The 20,619-nt window shown below is 39.8% G+C and overlaps 2 protein-coding genes across 3 annotated transcripts in view; one reads left to right on the forward strand and one right to left on the reverse strand.

The window, feature by feature from the left end:
- The first annotated feature begins 1,890 nt into the window (after positions 1–1,890).
- ghdc (GH3 domain containing) lies at positions 1,891–12,521 on the forward strand. 2 transcript variants are annotated; one of them, XM_052610782.1, is made up of 11 exons: positions 1,891–2,131; positions 2,610–2,843; positions 3,120–3,316; positions 3,848–4,042; positions 4,897–5,016; positions 5,840–6,137; positions 6,591–6,780; positions 9,106–9,177; positions 9,726–9,859; positions 10,150–10,238; positions 10,330–12,521. In XM_052610782.1, the coding sequence occupies exons 1-11, from the start codon at positions 2,056–2,058 to the stop codon at positions 10,549–10,551; spliced, it is 1,827 nt and encodes a 608-aa protein (XP_052466742.1). In that variant the 5' UTR covers positions 1,891–2,055; the 3' UTR covers positions 10,552–12,521. The 2 variants fall into 2 exon arrangements, with proteins under 2 accessions (XP_052466742.1, XP_052466739.1); XM_052610779.1 differs by having other exon boundaries at positions 1,901–2,131; positions 2,610–2,873.
- Positions 12,522–14,002: 1,481 nt separating this feature from the next.
- Positions 14,003–20,619, reverse strand: part of kcnh4b (potassium voltage-gated channel, subfamily H (eag-related), member 4b) — a 41,983-nt gene continuing 35,366 nt past the window's right edge. The window contains exon 17 of the mRNA XM_052610778.1: positions 14,003–15,428. The gene's annotated coding sequence lies outside the window, so the exon portion shown is untranslated. The remainder of the gene's footprint in view (positions 15,429–20,619) is intronic.

The following is a 20,619-nucleotide window of genomic DNA, read 5'->3' on the forward strand; positions in this document are numbered from 1 at the left end:
AAAGAGGCTTTAAACAGGGCCTAATTGGACTCCCATGTCCTCAGCTTCCTTGGTATAATGTAGTATTTTCTCCATTGGTGGTAGTAAAAGATCATCTGGATAAATGTTCCCAGTTCAACCTAACAAACTTGTTTGGGTTTCCCGGGTCTGTCCTTTGTGTACATTATGGCCAATCCATGATGACCTGAGAAGTCCATGGACAGAACACCACTCAATTTCAAAGCAAACCGGTCATTCCTCACAGTCACTCCCCCTCAAGTTAATTATTTGAGCTCAGTGCATGAATACATTCTATTATTAAACACATTTCACAGTCAAAAGTTGCACTATTCTCTATGCACTTAGACTATGCACTGTGTGATGTACCATTTAGTGTATGAGATTAGAAGGGTAGTATTGTCTCCAAAGAAACACTAATCTGAAGGTTAAGCCTTTTCTCAGTTGAAGGCAAAATATTTAAAACACACATAATGAAATGTAAACTATCTTATTACCCAAACTGAAAATGAAAATGTATTTAAATGCTTTACTACTTGTCAATAGCTGCGTCCCAAATGACACACTATACACAATGCACTCATACACCATGTACTTGTGCACTATGTACTCAACCATGTAGTGTATGAGTTATGTTTATTTTGTCATCAGCTTCGAAGTCTGGTAGCCCCTCCCCCTATGCTATGTAATTAAAGCTGCAGCAGTTGAAGGAATGGTAAAAAAAAAAAGGTTAATGATTAATGTATATTGTGGTGACTGAATGCCAAAGTGGATTTAGGAGAGGAGGGAGTACTATGGATGCAGTGGTGTGTTTAGAAGATGAAATCAGAAAAGCACAAATAAATAAAGAGGTGGTGGTAACAGTATTTTTTTGATGTTGAAAAAGCATATGACATGCTATGGAAAGAGAATTAAATTAAGAGATTCAAAGGGACATAGAGAAGGACATCCTACTAAGAGAGTACTGCAAGCTAGCTGGGAAATGGCTCCAAAGTTTGGTTTTGGATGGATAGGAGGATAGCTAGAGATTTGAGGGTAAGCGAAAAAGAGTTCTGCCCAACTATTGTATGTCCTGACGTTCTATATGGAAGATTGAAACCATGGAAGTTGATTTTGAATTACATCAAATCAAAACACTACAGACATGTGGATGATAAATACAGAGATTATATTCAGATTTATACAGATCGCTAAAAAGATCTTGAAACAGGAAGGACTGGCAATTTTTGTAGTTAATTATTGACACACTGTTTTCCTAATGAATGTTGTTCAGTTGCTTTGACGCAATGTATTTTGTTTAAAGCGCTATATAAATAAAGGTGACATGAGTTTACCTGACTTAATCAAGGAGGTGAGGAAAGCAAACAAACCACAAATGATCCTAATACAGTTGAGTTATGCTATCATGATAGCATTAGAAAGGAGGACAAAATAAATTAAGTTTTAATTGGAAGTGATTCATTGTCAGCACAGTTCAGTCTCAGGACAAGTATGTCCAATAGAAAAGTATAGTCTGGAAAAAAGCTGTGAGAAAATGGCAACGTCAGTGAAGCAGCGAAGCTAAAGGAAAACATTTGAATGCCATTCAAAATAAAGTTGGTCCAGAGAGGAATTGGGGAGGGACTAGGAGAGAAGAAATAGTGATGAAAAGATTAGGAATAGGACACAGTCATTTAAATAGTACATTACACATTATAGGGAAGCATCCTACTGGTTTTTGTGAGTATTTTAAGAAATTAAAACCATAAAACCGAAGTTATGAAGAACAGAGGAGAAATATGATGAAGAATTAAGAAGAGATGGGTTGGCAGGGGCGTGTATTAAAGATATACTGCAAAGTGGTGTGATTAGAAAAAGCAGGGGAGAAAAACTATCTCTTTTTAGAATGGGTCTGAAAACAAGATGGAGGACATAAACTGGAATAACATCGCTGGAGAATAATCCAGAAGATGGCGGTAATGCAATGCTCTTGAATGCAAGCCGCATTTTAACCTCAAAGAAGAAGAAGAAGTAGTTCAGCGTTTGCTTTCAGTTTTCAATCATGACAAGACCATCACAATGATGCAGACACATCAGCGTTTGTGGATCATTTTACCATGTTTTATTGCATTATTGGCCGTGACCATTACATGTGGTGAGTGTGTGGAACAATTTATTTGATTCCAAAATATGCAGATATTATTTTATTATTGGTAGCTTTGTGCGTAACAATGTCAAAAAGTAACATTTTAACCAAGTTTTATAGACAGCCATCACGGTCTCATTTCAAGTACCTTAAAGTAGGCTAGCAAATAGCACAGTATGTCAACGTATTACCATCAGAAGTACACACTAACGTTACTTCTTGGTGAGGAGCTGTCAATCCAAAAAAGTTATTCGAGCTGCCAGAATAGCGAAAATCTGGCTTTTTTGACTACATCTAAATTGTGTAAATGATTATATATTGTTTCGATTTTAATTATAAGATAATTGAGTATATTTGCACATTGTTAATTGTTTACGTTTTTATATTTATAAATTGAAGAAGATGAGGCCCCGATCCGTTGTTAAATGTGTTATTGGCTCCCACTAGCGTTCATCCGTTGTTAATGCCGTTGTGTTTTGTGTAACAGCTCCTGCGGGCTCACTTTTGTTCCTGTGTCTCTGCTCTATGGCTCTACTATGGAAGCTAAAGATCAAGAATCGCTCCATATCGAGTCTTTTGGCTCAGTATGTGGCTGTGAAAGCAGTGGGCTGGCTGGGGAGTCGCCAGAGAAACAGACTAGAGTCAGACACACGGGACATTCATCGCGTTCAGGAGGAAACTCTGCTCCAGCGTCTGCAGAAACACTCCGACACCGTTTACGGCAAGCTCTACCAGTTCAGATCAATTAAAGGTGATTGATTTGAACAATTGTATATATATATATATATATAATTTTTTTTTTTTATTATTATAATTTTTTTATTTTTTTACGTATAATAGAATCATATGTTTGATAATTGTATACAGAAAATTTGCAGTGTTGTGTGCAGTTAATTTACATTTTACTTGTTTGCTTCTATGGAATGGAAATAACCAGTCAGATGTGCTACCATCTTGTCATAAAATGTATGTCTTAGTTCTTATTTTATCATTTCAGATACTGAAACATTTCAACAGCACCATCCGGTCACGGATTATAACCATTATGAAAAGTTTGTGGAGCGTGTGGCTAAAGGAGAGCAGAATGTTTTAATATCGGAAAAGCCTCTTATTCTGGCTATGACATCGGGAACATCTGGATCCAGCCGTATGCTTTTGAGCACCAAAGACACCAACACAGAATTCTTCCTACAGGTCACAACACATACATATTCTTAAAAGTACAAAATGATGTCTGCATTACTAGTTGCACCTTACTAAATGGGACAAAATAATGGGTAAAGATTTGTAGAAAATGCAGTGGGTACATTAGCCCCCCTTTAAAATTATCACTGGACACAGTTTTTATTGTATTTACTCAGTGCAACTTATAACATGCAAGTGAAGGATGTAACACCAACATGTATGAAAAAAAAAATCTCTGAGTTGGAAAAAGAATCACCCACTCATAAAAATGGCTTGTAAACTCATTTGACTATAAAATTATCAGCTGTGGTCATTTTGATAAGCTCAGCATGAAAAGAGCTTTCCTGGAGCAATTCAGTCATTGGTAGTGCAACCGAAGCAAACAATCATCTATAGGCAGTAATTTCATCAATTCTTAAACTTACAATCTAGCAGACAGCACTGAATATGTATTGTACTCCAACAGCCTGCCAAGTCTTTGTCCGTTTCCAAAGAGCTTGAGGAGAAGCTGTCTATTATATCTGTATACTTTTCTGGCAGGGGGTGACAATTTGTCTAGATGCCATGAGGCAAGCCTTTCCAGCCACTGACTGTCTCCAGAAAACCCTGAAGCTCTTTTACTCGCCCATTTTTCGTCAGAGTGAGGCAGGTGTTCCTATTGGCCCCAACTCCTCAACTCCTGCCTCCTCTAAACACATGCTGCATCTGTACACCACGCCAGCACCCGTCTATCAGGTAGGTGGGAGATAAATATGAATTTAATATGATATTTAGTGACAATAATAGCCAGAGGTGTATTGAGTATCTGATTTTAACAGTACTCAAAGATGCACTAGAGACATTCCAGTGAACATCAAGAAAGAGGTGATTTGTTAGTAGAGGATTCAGATTTTTTAAAATAAGTATTAATTAATAGAGATTCTAATATCAGAAATTATTCTAATGTCAGAAACCAAATATCCAAAGAAGGTCAAACATTAAATTTTACTGCCGTAAAACTCACCCCCCCTCTTCTAGTGTTAGCCTCTCCATTGCAAGGTAGACCATTGAAAAAACCCAAAACATTTGAGTTACAACTGCATCTGTCTCTCTTAATACAGATAACTCTTATCAATTTATTTGTCACCTGTTGGAGAGGAGATCTTCGAACACTGGAAACCGAATGAAAAATACAGTTTTTGCTCAGAACAAACTGATATGTAAAAAGATTTGAGTCTTTCCAAGTTGAGTCCCGAGTCTTCTTGATAATGTCTGATTGATCAGATAAAATAAAGACTAGATGATGATCTGAGATGACATTGCTCTGCCGCAGAATTTCAATGCCATTAACATCAATTCCATGTGACAGTATTAAATCTAAAGTATGATTCTGACAATGAGTAGGCCCTGACACATGTTGTCTAATCCCAGTGGAGTTCAGAAGGTCTCTAAATGCTGATCCCAGTGCCCAAGTCCACAACCCTGTTGTGAAGGCACTGGAAGTCAGCTAAAAGAGCCAACAAATTAAATAAAAAAATGTTTAACTGTAGATTATCTGATCAGAACACTAATTTATAGAATCTAAAAGACACTGTTGGTTATGTCTCTAGGTGGTGAATGAGAGCGACGCCTTGTATCTCCATCTGCTGTTTGGGCTGAAAGACCGCAATCTTGGCATGCTGGAATCCAACTTCTGCTCTACCGTCTTTTATGCCTTCAAGGCCCTGCAGGTACACCGAGGTCCAAACTTTTGAGGCAACCAATGAAAATGCTTCAATATTACATTATTTATTGCAAAATATGTAATCATAATTTCATTTTGAATGATCATCTAGTAGTTCATCTCAATTATTATATCATTTATTTTGTATCTTGCTTCCCAAACCTGTCTTGGAGGCCCCCCTGCCTTTGGAGGCAGCATCCCAAGGCAGGAAGGCATCAAGGCACGTTCGAATCCAAATTCTACTTTACTTCCTGTCTCCAGAGGTACCTTCTTCTGATCGCATTTAAAAGGCAGCATAGATGTATCCTTTGCTGCCTTTGATATCCCATAATCCTGTGTATTCCATTCCGTGATGGTTGAGATAAAAAAAAACGATGGTGTCTAGAAGTTGCCTTTGGTTCTAGCGAGAAATCCGTATTGGAGTATCACAAAAACTTGTTTGATTTTTATGCTGCGTCAGAAGTCGGTCCGAAATCAGTTTCATGAGGTGCCTTCATGCAAAAACGCTGCATGCAAAGTCATTGCTTCATACAGCAGCAAGTCAGCTGCATAAGTTTTCGGATGCAGCCAAAATGTGCAGGGCAGGGGGTCCTCCAGGACAGGTTTGGGAAGCACTGTTTTAAGGTTAAAATGCTATCAGGTGAACAGGAATGCTAAATTTGCTTATTTGATTAGTGACGAAGTCATAATGAAGAATTCATTTTAAATCATAAATGTTTTAAAACTTTTGCTGTTGTAAAAGACGAAAATGTAAGTTTTTCAGTGTAGTCTCAGAGTCAGTACAGTTAAAGAGAAAGATCCTGAGTAGCAGTCTGTGTATGTGCATTTAGGAGCGTTGGAAAGATCTTGTGGTGGATGTGGAAGTGGGCACGATCAACTCCGGTCTGAGCCTGAAGGCTGATGTGCGCCGTGCTCTAGAGAAACTGATGAAGCCAGATCCAGATAGAGCTGCTGAGCTCACAGCCCAGTTTGAGGAAGGCTTTGAGAGGATCGCACTCAGAATATGGCCCCAGTTACACCTGGTTCTGACAGTGGATTCGGGTTCTAACCAGATTTATGGGGAGATGTTACGGCGGCACTACTGTAAAGATATCCCATTTTACTCCCCTTTCTACGCTGCCACTGAAGGTGTGTTTGTATGTGGATGCATGTGTGTACATTTCTGAACTGGATAGTGATATTTTAAAATAATAACCCATGATAGGTCTCGGTGTTATTGTTTTTTCCATGGGCAGAGTTGGAAGGGTTAAGTTTCAGATTACAGAATGCCTAAAAATGTTATTTTTGTGCATATACCCTAGGATTACTATAGGTATACTACTGGTCAAAAGTTTGAAATAATAACAATTTTATTGAAATTTATTTATGAAAGTCATTTCTGAGGTGTGTTTCCCAAAAGCAACTATGGTCGCAAGTTCTGTCCATGACCATAGTTAGCTAACGATGCTTTTAATAAACGCACCCCAGCACAGTAACTGGCAACATGCATATGTAAAGTTGTAAACGAGCTGTATACTTGCATAGAGTACAGTTCACATGCATGCAGTAGTTGAATATAATGATCTGTAATTCATGTTTCAGGCCTGATAGGTGTGAACCTGTGGCCTCAGCAGGAGAGCAGACAATATCTCCTATGTCCCCGCTCCATGTTCTGTGAGTTTATACCAGAGGAGGATCTGGATTCAGAACAGCCCAAAACTCTCCTGATGGAGCAGCTTCAGGAAGGACATAACTATGAGTTGCTGGTCACCAACGCTTCAGGATTATTCAGGTCAGGTACATGATCCTGCTTCTACACGTTAGTGATGGCGCTTTTGAAACACTGCTTCATGAAGCTTGGAAACCTTTATGAATATTTTCTATTTCATGGAACGTGATGTTTACTTAATATACTAATGATTTTTGGCATAAAAGAGAAATTTCGATAATTTTGACTAGGGCTGTCACTTTTAGTTCGAAAATCGATTGCACAATCGATCGGACCAACCAAAAAAAGTTTTGAAAATGAAAATAGGTAATCGATTTTGAATTATTGTACACTATTCATTTTAAAAGAATAAAACAATTAAAAAAATATAGATGTAACAAAACTCACAAACCAGCAGAAAAAGAAAAAGAAAAATTCTGAAAGTGCAGTAGGCGTTGCGAAAGCTACACAGAAAATACCAGCAATTTTATGCGCCTATAATTGGCAGTAATACCCCCACCTTGCACAACTGGCAATGAAGTACCTGAGTTGAAGCACTGATAACCTCTCTGACCAGCTGCAGTCCACTCTTTGTGAATCTCCCCCACATTTTTTAATGGGTTTTGTTTCACAATCTTCTCCAGGGTGCGGTTATCCCTGTTGCTTGTACATCTTTTTTTTCTACAACATCTTTTCCTTCTCTTCGCCTCTCTATTAATGTTTTTAGACACAGAGCTCTGTGAACAGCCAGCCTCTTTTGCAATGACCTTTTGTGTCTTGCCCTCCTTGTGCGAGGTGTCAATGGTCGTCTTTTGGACAACTGTCAAGTCCGCAGTCTTCCCCATGATTGTGTAGCCTATAGAACTAGACTGAGAGACCATTAAAGGCCTTTGCAGGTGTTTTGGGTTAATTAACTGATTAGAGTGTGGCACCAGGTGTCTTCAATATTGAACCTTTTCACAATATTCAAATTTTCTGACATACTGAATTCTGGATTTTCTGTAGTTATCAGTTATAATCATAAAAAATAAAAGAATAACATTTGAAATATAACAGTTTGTGTGTAATGAATGAATATAATATACAAGTTTCACTTTTTGAATGGAATTAGTAAAATAAATCAACTTTTTGATGATATTCTAATTATATGACCAGCATCTGTATTATAATTACATTGCACTTAAATAAAGTTAAAGGTGCAATCTGCCGATTGTCCTGCAGGTGACCGCACAAATCGGTCTTCTTATGATGCACTTTGGATGCTTTTGGTAAACAGACGGTAATATTAAGATCAATCATACGATCGTTTTTATGAACTTCTTAGGGTTACAAAGCTTTTGGGAAATGCAGCCCTGGCCAGTGCAAAAAAATAAAAATAAATGAAAGATCCATGTGAGAGGAAAAAATACAATAAAAAATAGGACTGAACATTTGTGTTACACATGCATACTATGCTAATGATAGCTGCACAACACAAACTGTACACATACCTTAGCATACAAATAAAAACAGAAAAGTATATTTTAAGCTTTACTGTTAAACTTACTGTTTGAACTGCAAATGCGAATGCTATTTTCATGCGCATCTCGTCAGTAAAGGTGCTCCTGTGATTAAAAGTACATCTCCAGCACATGGGTTCAGATAAGGGTTGCCAGGTTTTCAAAACAAATCCTGCCCACTTGCTTCTCAAAACTAGCCCAATCGCATTTCCAGGAGGTTCGCCGATAAAAATTGTGTCCCGGGGTTAAAATACACGTTTTTTGGCAGAGTTGCCTTGGTAAAATTCGCATTTTAGAGGCTAAACATCAAGTTACTGGTATTGAGGTCGCTTCAGCCCGCGGACATGAAAAAAAAATGCAGACTTGGCAACACTGTACAAATAACGTGATGTTTAGCCCCTAAAATGCTAATTTTACCAAGGGAACCCCACCCAAAAAAAAATTATTTTATCGCCCGGAACGAATTGGGCGGGTTTTGTTTTGAAAACCTGGCAATCCTGATCTGAACGCACGTGCTGAAGATATACCACTAATCACAGGAGTGCCTTTACTGAAAATGTGCATGAAAATCGCATTAAATTTTATGTGCATGAAAATCGCATTCAATTTTATGTGCATAAAAAATCGCATTCGATTTTTTGCACAGCCATATTATGAATTATGAAATGTTTTTAACATGAACGATGAATCAAATAAGTAATTAAGTTACTTTACCTGTGAACAGCCAGTGCTGTAATGCAGTTTTTGAAAATGGTTCTTTAAGGACATGGATGATGCCATGAATTAGTGTATTGGATATAAAAAATAAATTAAAAATAATAATAATTTATTTAGAGGAAGTAAAATATTGAAGAATTTGGTGAAACAATGTAGTGGACATTCTCTAAAGTCTGTCATCTGTGTTTTTCAGGTATCGCATTGGAGATGTTGTGAAAGTAGTTGGGTTTCATAACCAGTGTCCCAAAGTGGAGTTTCAGTATAGGTACACATTTTTATTATACATTAAGTAATCAAATGTTTCTTAAACTATAAATACAACTGAGTGTCCTCAGGTGGTACACCGCACAACACTTTGGAGTAATTTTTTTTTTTAAATGTTGTAATTACAATTTCTTGTTACATTTGGAATATTTGTATGTGTCTACAAGATATTTGGCAGTGCGAAATGTGAATAGGGATGTGACGTTTTCTGCAGTTGCTTCATTCTTGTAGCTCAAACAGTAGAGTGTAGGACTTGCAATACTAAGATTATGGGTTTTGATTACCAGGGAATGCATGAACTTGAAATAGTATTCATGTTATGTTTGATGGTGTTATATTCTGACTAATCACTGGAGCAGTATTATTCAGTTTGCCCTTGCAGTAGTATATATTATTATGCATGCTTCTACAGTCATTACACTTTCTAACAAATTCATACATGCCTTTTTTCTTTTCCCCTAAGTCTAAAAAAGCTGAAGATAGTACCTTATCTGAGATTTTGAGAAGCACTTATCTAATCAATCATGTTTGTTTAACGTGTGTGTTCAGGCGTGGTCAGATGTTGAGCGTGCGTGGTGAGAAAGTGTCTGAATCACTGTTTTTGGGGGCTCTTAAGAAAGCAGTGACACAGTGGCCGGGAGCCAGACTAATAGACTACAGCTGCGTTGAGAGTGGCATTTTAGGTAATGTTTGTCTTTTATGATTTCCTTCGAATTTTAAAGGAATGTTCCAGGAACATTACAATTTAAACTCTTTACAGCAGTTTGTGATTATTTCTGCTGTTATTATACGTGTGAATTGTGTTATAGAATTACGTCTGGGTCTATCTGGGTAAACATCAGTATAATGTATGTTTTGTATCGAATCTGGAAACGTGAATTGAGCTTTACTAAGTTTGATGTTTTATGTAATACTGAAAGGCAAATAAATGCATTAAATGTTGCATTTAATTTGTTGTTTGTGTTTACTGTAGGCAGTGAATCTGGAATAGCTCAGCCGCATTATCTTGTGTTTGTTGAGCTAAACGGTGTGAGGAACCTCTCAGAGGAACAAAGATATAAGGTGATTATCTGTAATGTTTATTTAAGAACTTTGAAGAGACCCTTCTCTTTAACTGCTCGTTATATTCTAGAATGCTTTTTAAATCCAACAGTTAGACCACTGCCTACAGGAGGACTCCGATATCTACCGATCCTTCAGGATGAAGGGCAGCATTGGACCAATGAGAGTTCAGCTCGTTCGTGAGGGAACTTTCCAAGACCTGAAAAATCGCATGATGGCCTTCTCCAGTGCTTCGTCCAACAACTTCAAAATTCAACGTGTGATTCGCAGCAGAGAGATGGCGGACTTTCTACTGCAGAGGGCTTTTTCATGAGCATTTCAATTAGAGATGAATGAAGTGTCATTTTTGGCAATGTTAAAATATTTTCTGCTGTCCTAATTTTATATGCAGAGATGGTAGGTTGTTATATTGATTCCTTTGAAAAGTGTACCGGTGTGGTAGTAACATTTTCAAAGCAGATTTTCATTTGAGCATTCAGCCCAGCCAAACACAGGAACATTGGCTCAACCTTTGGTGCGAGTTTAGGGTGGCACTTTCTGTTTGTCCAAGCAATGAAAATCACAAGGATTGTTTGGAAAATTTTTTTTAAAGATCTGCTTGATGCTGCTGGAGAGATGGTATTTAAACCAGGTCATGGAGGACCCCAATACTGCACATTTTGTATGTTTTCCTTCTTTAGCACACAATGTTTCTATAGGTAGTAATTTATTCATGGTAAATTACTGTAGTGTAGAGTATGCTTCCTGCCTCAGTTTCCATTTCCAAAAACCTGAGTAACTTTCAGGCTATGTTCATGCTAATAGTTTGTTCTGACCAAATGAGACAGTCCATCATCAGACTGTAATGTAATTGAAAGCTTGTGAATTATAATCTGGTACAAAAATTGAAATATAATAATCATTATTATTATTAGCTCACAAAATCTATTTCACTGATATCCAATATTACCAGTGATGGATTTTTTTCTTTTGGACATTACTTGAAACCACACAAGACCGTATCAAGTGCATGCACTGCACATTGCTACATTGTTTTTAGGGCTCAATAGCAGTTCAGCATTTATGACTGACATTGTGAAATATTATATTACTTTTTTTAGTTTTTAATGCAGTATGGAATGTATCTGTGGAATACAAAATATTTACTTCTAATAGTTCAAGCTGTATTAAAAGTCTTCTAGAGCCATATAACTTTGTGTGAGGAACAAACCCTAATTGAAGTCTATACATTTGACCAGTTATTCTGGTCAAGTTCCAGTTCTTCTGGTCTCAGCCTAGGCTTGGACTTGAATAAGCTGGTTTCAAACACATACAAAACCTGAATGAAGGTGGTCTTGAGGTGGAAGGTGGTATTCCACCTATTTTAAACACCTTAGTCTAATTCTGAATCACAGCAGTAAGGGAAAGCCAAATTAAAAATCAGGTTCCAAAGTAAATCCATTTCCAATCGATGATTTAATATACTGATTGTAAACAGAAAATGTGACCCTATCAAACAAGGTAAACTAATAAGCAGGTCAGCTAGCATACAACTATTAAATAAAACAGAAATTAATGCACTTAAATTGTGTACATAGAGTCTATTTCTTCAAAATAAGGTAAACCACAGACCTGGCAAATGCTGATGTAAACTGGAATCTTCTGTAGAACTCAAGATATGCTAGAGTTTTCTGATGAGTAAAGACCTCCTTGGTGAGGCTGTTGGCAATCACCTGTGTTTTGCTGGACTGCATGGGGAACAGCTCAACCTACTTGCTTCTTAATGAAATAATTCTTAATGATAGGAAGGTATTGATTCAACCTTGTTTTTTTTTTTTTGGGAACGGGTCCATAAGGTCAGTACCCAACATATGGTCAGGCTCCACCACCAACGTAGATTTTAAATATCCATGGAGATCCATGTATTCTTGTATTTCTGACAGATTTGGCACAACTTGAATGGTTACCAAACATCATTATGTGTCGCTGGACTGTCTACAACATTCGTCAGCTTAAGGTTTTTAATGGATCATTTGGCATTTCAGCCTTTCTGATTTCCTCCCAGCTGATGGGTAGATTTCTATTATCACCTCCTATACATAATCTACATTAGAGAGAGTCAGGAACAACATTGAATTGCCCTTTGCTTTACTATGGAACCACAGAGAAGGATAGCCCATCTCATCAAATGGTGATAACATCAAGCATGCATAATGAACTGATCACAGGAACTGCTTTGTGAACAAACACAAAAGGAAATTGGCTTATTTACACAATAAATTTAAAGATCTGTAAAGAGTTAAAGAGTACTGTTTTTGACATATATACAATCTTACCTATACGTATTGGGGTATACATGAATGTATGAGTGAGCGTTTAACATTTCGGAATCATGTTTGGTTTCTATGCATTCAGCACAATGCATCTGGAAGGTGTAAAAAGTCAATAATATGTTGGTAAAACATTGAAGACACTGTTCCAACGGGTTTTTGTTTTTGTTTTTTTGATGCACCAGAGTGGGCAATTTTGTGGCTAGACATTTTAATGACAGCCAATCACTTTGGCACCAAGTTGCAATTGAGATTGCAATCAAGTGCAGTTCCTTATGAAGGAAAGATGTACCCTTGAGTTCAGAGCTACAAGAAAGGCTTCTGATTATTATTTTTTTTTCTTGAAGGGAAGTTTGGGGAAACAATAAAAGCAAACAAATTACCTCATTGAAACTCCACTAATGTCAATTTAAAAAAAGCCAACACATTTTCCGTCCCAAGTTGTCCGATAGTTAAAATCATGCCCCAACATATGTCATGGTGTCAAAATTATACCTCTGCATGTGCACTATAATTTTACAATGATAATTGTTTGATGCCATAGGCCTAGGTGGCAAATGATTATCATGGAAAGTATTGCAATAAAGACACCAAAGGGCGCTTTTATACTGGTCTATTTTATAAAAACCAATAAAGATGGCTTTTGTTGATGTTGCTAAAATTTTTATTGGTAACAGTCTATAGTATCTAATTTAGATTGATTTAATCAATTTACATTTGAAATAAAATACAACACATACAGTACAAACCAAAAGTTTGGACACCTTCTCATTCAAAGAGTTTTCTTTATTTTCATGACTGAATATTGTAGATTTACACTGAAGACATCAACGGCTATTTGACCAAGAAGGAGAGTGATGAGGTGCTGCGCCAGATGACCTGGCCTCCACAGTCACCGGATCTGAACCCAATCGAGATGGTTTAGGGGTGAGCTGGACCGCAGACAGAAGGCAAAAGGGCCAACAAGTGCTAAGCATCTCTCGGGGAACTCTTTCAAGACTGTTGGAAGACCATTTCAGGTGACTACCTCTTGAAGCTCATCAAGAGAATGCCAAGTGTGTGCAAAGCAGTAATCAAAGCAAAAGGTGGCTACTTTGAAGAACCTAGAATATGACATATTTTCAGTTGTTTCACACTTTTGTGTTATCTATATAATTCCATATATAATTCCACATGTGTTAATTCATAGTTTTGATGCCTTCAGTGGGAATCTACAATTTTCATGAAAAAAAAAAACAAAAAAAAAACTCTTTGTATGAGAAGGTGTGTCCAAACCTTTGGTCTGTACTGTATATACTAAAATGATTATAAAAAGTGTAAAGGTAAATATAAAGGCAAAAATGCCCCTGTAAATCAATCAAAAGGGGAAATATATTGCCCCTCAAAGGAACTTAGTTGTGAGACTGTCCAAGACAGCATGTATGATAAAGTTGAGACAAAGATACTAAGTACACATTAAGGGGAAAAGTGTTTTATTGGAGCCCTCATGATGAAATTACATGCACATAAACTAAGCAAATTTACAACTGGAATTAAAGTTACATGCAAGAAGTGGTAAAAAGAGAAATCTTTTTATACAAGATTCAAGGTTAATGTAAATGAGATTAATGAAAAAGTTTGACAGAGTTTTGATTGATAATCAATAAAAGCATGAACAGCCCTCTACAGAACAATTAAAAGCTTCTGAGTATTCAGTGTCATAGTTTTAAAAAGTATAAAACAATACAATACATAGAGTGTGTAATCATCTGCTGCTGCAATGCTAGTTTTATGACCACTCAAAATAATTTGTGCACATTATTAATATTCATTACTTACTATCACACTTGCAAGTGTCCACATGAAAGACTGTATTAATTAATATATGTGGAGGTCCATGTTGCATATAATGTAGAATGAATTAAATGAAATAGCTCATCATTGATTTAAGTGGTTACACATTGTGCAAATGAAAATAAACCCTGAGTCTCATTAATCCAAGTATTAAATTCAGTTACTTAGTGCAATAGAGTACTACTGGAATCTGAGAGCAGCTTTTTAAAGTTTTACATAATTTCAACAACATGCAACAACATTTCCCAGATTCAGCAAAGACAGTAACTGTTATTAATAAGCATTGTTATTTTGTCATGCAGTATTCTGTCAACTGTGCATATATGTGTTAAAGTGGCTGTTATTTTATCTGTTCTGATAGTTTCACAGAATAATCCTTTTGTGGATACATTCTGGGCTTTTAATTTTATGGTAACATTTCTTCCAGTACTAAATGGCCATCAAATAATACATTATGATGAGGTCATCTGATTGAATAAAAAATTAAATATTAAAAGTGAGAGCAGTCTATCATAGGCATATATTATAGAGGTATGTCAGAACAGTGTGCTGCAAAAATGTTAACTGTATGACATTTTGAATATAATACATTTTTGAATATAACCTAACTAAAAGTTTTGATCCATAAGTGCATTTAGCTTTTCTTTGATATGTCCCATTTGAGTAAACAGTCAAGCTCTGATAGGTAAAGTGAAATGATAAAGTACTGTATGTACAAGCTAAATATCTGCAGCAATTCAAAATATTCATTCAACATTTCAGACTACATATTCTATAGGAAAAATAATAATCCACCAGGCAGGTCAGGAACATATAGACACATAGAAAACTAAATCATAGTTCAGTAAAAGTGATTTTTGAAATAGAATAATGCTAATTCTATAACTGTTCTATAACTATAACTAACATGTTACTGTAGGCTACTCATGAACACAAAACAGTCACCAGGTTTTTTTTAGATTCTGTCCATTTGACGACATAATTCACATGTAACTTTGCATAGTTTTACAGTTTTTGGGAATGGGACGGAATGCCAGGAACCAAGTTTCTGAAAAGATAAAGCAGTTTAAAAATTAGTTAGCATTTTTGCCTGTTGATCATCTAATGGATAATGAGCTGACATTTTTATGTACAGTATATTGCACTGCAAAGTAAGATGCTGGTTGATATACCTAAAATTTAAAACTTTTTTTATTTTTATGTATCTTTATGATCATAAAAACATTGGTTTGTAGTGCTAATAGTTGTTCCATTTAATGCACTTTGTTATTCTTCGAGATATTTACCTATGGCTAATGAACTGGAAGTCTTTTGCCAAGAAAATAGCTTCCATGTTGCAAAATAAGGTGGATTTTAGTGTCCTGCAGTGAGGAAGGATTGAGCAGGATTGTATGTATCTGATAATATTATTGTTGGACATGAGTGACAGTGAAAGTCGTGAGATTTGCCAAGTATGGTAAGCCATACTCAGAATTGGTGCTCTGCATTAAAACCAATCCGAGTGCACACACACGCTACATATCCAGCACCTGGGGAGCAACTGGGGGTTCAAGTGCCTTGCTCAAGGGCTCTTCAGCAATGGGTATTGAAGGTCATTCACTTCCTCCCACCTACAACTCCTGCCAGCACCGAGACTCAATCCGGCGACCTATGGATAACTAGTCCAAATCTCTAAACATTAGGCCACAGCTGCCCCAAAATGAACATGGACAAATAAAAATTTAACTGATGTTAAAAAAGATCTTTACTGTACTTTACTGTAAAGTGTTATCAAAAAGGTTGTTGATTTGGACACACGTTTGAGTTTCTGTTTATTATATTTGCTCTATCCTCCAGAAAAAAAAGAGACCAAATGAAAAATGATCCGTTTCTCTGGATTTACTATTTAAAGGTGTATATATTTGTTTGTGTAAAATGAAAAATTTTGTTTTATTTTATAAAGTACTGACAACATTTCTCCCAAATTCCCCAAAAAACATATGGTCATTTAGAGCATTTGTTTGCAGAAAATGACGGCTGGTCATTGATAGCAGTGAATGCATTGTTTTCCGACCAAAGAAAACAAGTTTATATTCAGTCTTTCTCATTGCTGTTGAGTGACGTTATGCCAATCCTTACACAAAAATTCAAGCAGCTTGGCTTTGTTTGATGGCTTGGGACCATCCATCTTTCTCTTGATCATAATGTGGTTCAGGTCTGGAGATTGGACTGGCTATGACAGGGTCTTGATCTGGTGGACCTCCATCCACACCTTGATTGACCAGGCTTTGTGAAATGGAGCATTTTCAGCTGGGAAAACCAACATTGTCAGAGCATTAGGACAACCTTGTACTGTATGTGGCTTGATTCACAGTGGATGGATTGTAGACCTCTCCAGGTCTCCTTCTAACCATTAGACAACCAGGTGTTGGGCAAAGCTTAAAACTGGACTCAACCAAGAAGGTCCAATCCTTATGGTGTTTTTTTTGCAAACCTCAGCCTGGCTCTTCTTTGCTTTTCATTGATGAAGGTGCATCCCTACTAGCATTGCTCTGCCCCTATGAGTCTGTTTCAAACTGTTCTCACTGTGCACTTCACCCCAGCTGCCATTTGCCATTTTGTTGTAGGTCACTTGGTGTCATTCTACGGTTGTTGAGTGACATTTAAATGAGTTGGTGGTCATCTATTTCTCTGCTGGTCTGTAGCTTTGTTGTCCTTAATGACTGCAGCTTGAACTGCTGTCTGTGAAATTATAAGGATGGAAGCCACCTCACTGTGTCCCTCTTCCAGTAAAGCCAGAACTGAACCCTTTGTTTCTTAACTCAAAGCTTTTCTTTTTAATTATTTTGTTATGGTCAATAGTTATTTGATTCCAATTACTTTTGAGGTACTACTAACACTGTTTTTGCTATCCAGCAGATGCCTATTGCAAGAGGATAGCGATGACCACAGAAGTGATTTTTATACTTTTCCTTGTTAAGGTGATCACCTATAATCAGTACTTCATTAAGCAGAATGAGATGTGTACCGTATTTTTCGGACTGTCAGGAAGTCGCACCTGAGTATAAGTCGCATCTGTCCAAAAATACGTCATGATGAGGAAAAAAACATATATAAGTCGCACCGGACTATAAGTCGCATTTATTTAGAACCAAGCACCAAGAGAAAACATTACCGTCTCCAGCCGCGAGAGGGCGCTCTATGCTGCTCAGTGTAGACTACAGGAGCACTGAGCAACATAGAGCGCCCTCTGGCGGATGGAGAAGGTAATGTTTTCTCTTGGTTCATGTTTCTTAGTTCATTTCTCTCGGTTCATGTCAAATTAATTTTGATAAATAAGTTGCACCTGACTATAAGTTCGCAGGACCAGCCAAACTACGCAAAAAAGTGTGACTTATAGTCCGGAAAATACGGTATGTGTTGTGTCATGGGGTGAAGAATCACTCGACAAGGGGTGTGTGAATTAAATGCCCCAGAGGGTGGATTTATTTATAAGTGTAGGGTGCCTGGTAAAGTGAGCTGATCAGCTTTCTGGTTGCTGTTGCTTCCCATGTGCTCTCCGTGCTCTTCGGTGCCAATCAAGGTGAAAGTGGGTGTCCTGACGTGCTCCAATGTGGGTGGGCTGTCGGTCACTCACGGCTTTCTGCGAAGAAATGAGAGAGGGATTACACCAGCATTGCATTCGGTTCGAGAACCTCTTCTGAGTGCAGCGTGTGCTGCTTAAGAGGGTGCAGGCTGATGGGGAGCAGCTGTGACCGATCAGCCTGTTGATGATGACGTGCAGGTGTTTTCCGTTGGTTGCGACGCTGATTCCTCCAGGAACGCTCATCACCCCCCCCCCCCCCCCAAGAGTCGTTCTGGTCCTGTGAACATATGTAGACAGTAGGGGTGAAGTTAGGGGAGGGCGGGGAATGACCCCTGACAGACCTGCATAAGCTGTCCAGATTCGGTTGAGGCCATCAGTGTTCGCGTTGGCGGCCCTGGCGCGATGGTGAACTTCAAAGTGGAAGTCCTGGAGCACTAGGAACCAGCGAGTCACCCTAGCGTTGGTGTCCTTGGCGCGGCCCATCCATTGTAGGGGCGCGTGGTCATTTACCAGGGTGAACTTGCGGCCCAGGAGGTAGTACCGGAGCTCAAGGACTGCCCACCTGATGGCCCGGGCTTTCCTCTCCACGGTGGCGTACTTCCTCTCAGCTGGGGACAGCTTCCTGCTTATGTTAATGATCGGATGCTCCTCACCTTCCTGAATTTGGGAGAGGACCGTTCCCAGTCCCGTGTTGGAGGCATCCGTCTGCAGCAGGAAGGGGCAGCTAAAGTCCGGGGCGCAGAGTACAGGCAAGGATGTGAGTGCTGCTTTGACCTGGGCGAAGGCCTTTTCCACCGACAGAGTCCAACATACTTTCTCCGGCTGCCCCTTCCTGGTCAGGTCTGTCAGGTGGAAAGTTGGGGATAAAACATCGGTAATAACCCGCCAACCCCAAGAAGGCTCGTACCTGGGTCTTTGTCTGGGGTCTTTTTGGCAGCGTGGATGGCCTCGACTTTCTTGTCCTGTGGCCGGATGAGACCTCGGCCGACTTGGAAGCCCAGGTACTTGGCCTCAGAGAGGGCTAGGTGGTATTTTCGGGGGTTGGCGGTGAGTCCAACCCGCCGGAGCTCCAATAGCACCCTCCGCAGACGATCCAGATGTTCTTCCCATGCCTCGGAGTGGATCACGACGTCATCCAGGTAGGCGGCCGCGTACGCCTGGTGGGGCCGCATGTTGATGTCCATCATTCGCTGGAACGTTGCGGGGGCCCGTGTAGGCCGAAGGGAAGGGTCCGGTACTGCCAATGGCCACTGGGGGTGGAGAAGGCAGTCTTCGGCTTGGCAGCCTCGGAGAGCGATACCTGCCAATAGCCCTTGGTGAGGTCCAGGGTACTGGTGTACCGGGCCCTTCCTAGGCGGTCCAGCAGCTCGTCGACCCGAGGCATGGGGTACCCGTCAAACTTGGAGACTTCGTTCAGGGGGTGGAAGTCATTGCAAAAGCGGAGGGGGCCATCCGGCTTTGGGACCATCACAATGGGACTGGACCATGGACTACCGGATGGTTCTATTACACCCAACTTCAGCATTTCTTGGACCTCTTCCTCAATAGCCTGCCGACGAGCTTCCGGGACCCAGTAGGGCCGTTGCCTGATGACGACTCCTGGGGGCGTCCTGATGTGGTGCATAAACACGTTGGTCTGCCCGGGCTGGGAGGAGAACACATCCTGGAACTGACTGACCAGGTGCTGCAGCTCCGTCTTCTGGGCAGCCGAGAGGTGAGGGTTGACATCCACATCCACAACCACGGGCTCGGTGAGGCTCAGGGCAGCTACTTGGTCCCGGGTCCCCACCCATTTCTTCAGGAGGTTGATGTGATAGAGTTGCTCCACCTGCCGTCGTCCCGGCTGTCTCAGGCAGTATGTGACCGGCCCAATCCTCTCCACCACCGAGTAGGGTCCTTTCCAGGAGGCCAGGAACTTGCATGTGGAGCTGGGGACCAGGACCATGACACGGTCTCCCAGTTGGAACTCCTGTGGTTGGGCTGCCTGGTTGTAGTGACGTTGCTGCACTTGCTGGGCCCTGGTGAGGTATTCCCAGACTAATGGCATCACTCGGTCGATCCGTTCCCTCATTTGTTGGACGTGGTCAATGATGGTACGATGAGGGGCAGACTGCTGCTCCCATGCTTCCCGGGCCACGTCCAAAAGGCCCCGAGGTTGACGGCCAAACAGGAGCTCGAAGGGGGTGAATCCAGTTTACAGTTGAGGCATGAGGAACTTTGCGGATCCCAAAGAGCACGTAGGGGATCATGAGGTCCCAATCCCGCTTGTCCTCCGCCGCTACGCGTCTGAGCATTTGCTTGAGGGTTTGGTTAAATCTCTCTACGAGCCCATCAGTCTGGGGGTGATAGATTGTGGTCCTCAACTGCTTCACCCACAGCAGCCTGCAGAGATCCACCATTAGCCGGGACATTAAGAGGGTTCCCTGGTCAGTCAGGATCTCTGAGGGGAGGCAGACTCGGCTGGCCAACAAAAACAGCTCCTGGGCGATGGACTTCACGGTGGCCTTCCGCAGGGGGACTGCTTCTGGGTACCGGGTGGCATAGTCGACGATGACCAGGATGTGCTCATGCCCTCTGGCAGACTTCAACAATGGCCCCACTATGTCCATTCCAATTGCTCGAAGGGCACTTCGATGATAGGCAGCGGGATGAGCGGGCTAGGGGGAGGAGTCCT

Source organism: Carassius gibelio, chromosome A12 (genome assembly GCF_023724105.1).
Source record: "Carassius gibelio isolate Cgi1373 ecotype wild population from Czech Republic chromosome A12, carGib1.2-hapl.c, whole genome shotgun sequence".
NCBI lineage: Eukaryota > Metazoa > Chordata > Actinopteri > Cypriniformes > Cyprinidae > Carassius > Carassius gibelio.

What these genes read in the sequence shown, in the direction of transcription:
- ghdc (XM_052610779.1), top strand. Translation starts at nt 2,056, where the DNA reads ATGATGCAGACACATCAGCGTTTGTGGATCATTTTACCATGTTTTATT. An exon ending in ATGCCTTCAAGGCCCTGCAG is followed by an intron (nt 5,017 to 5,839) that starts GTACACCGAGGT and finishes ATGTGCATTTAG; the next exon opens with GAGCGTTGGAAAGATCTTGT. An exon ending in AACGCTTCAGGATTATTCAG is followed by an intron (nt 6,781 to 9,105) that starts GTCAGGTACATG and finishes TGTGTTTTTCAG; the next exon opens with GTATCGCATTGGAGATGTTG.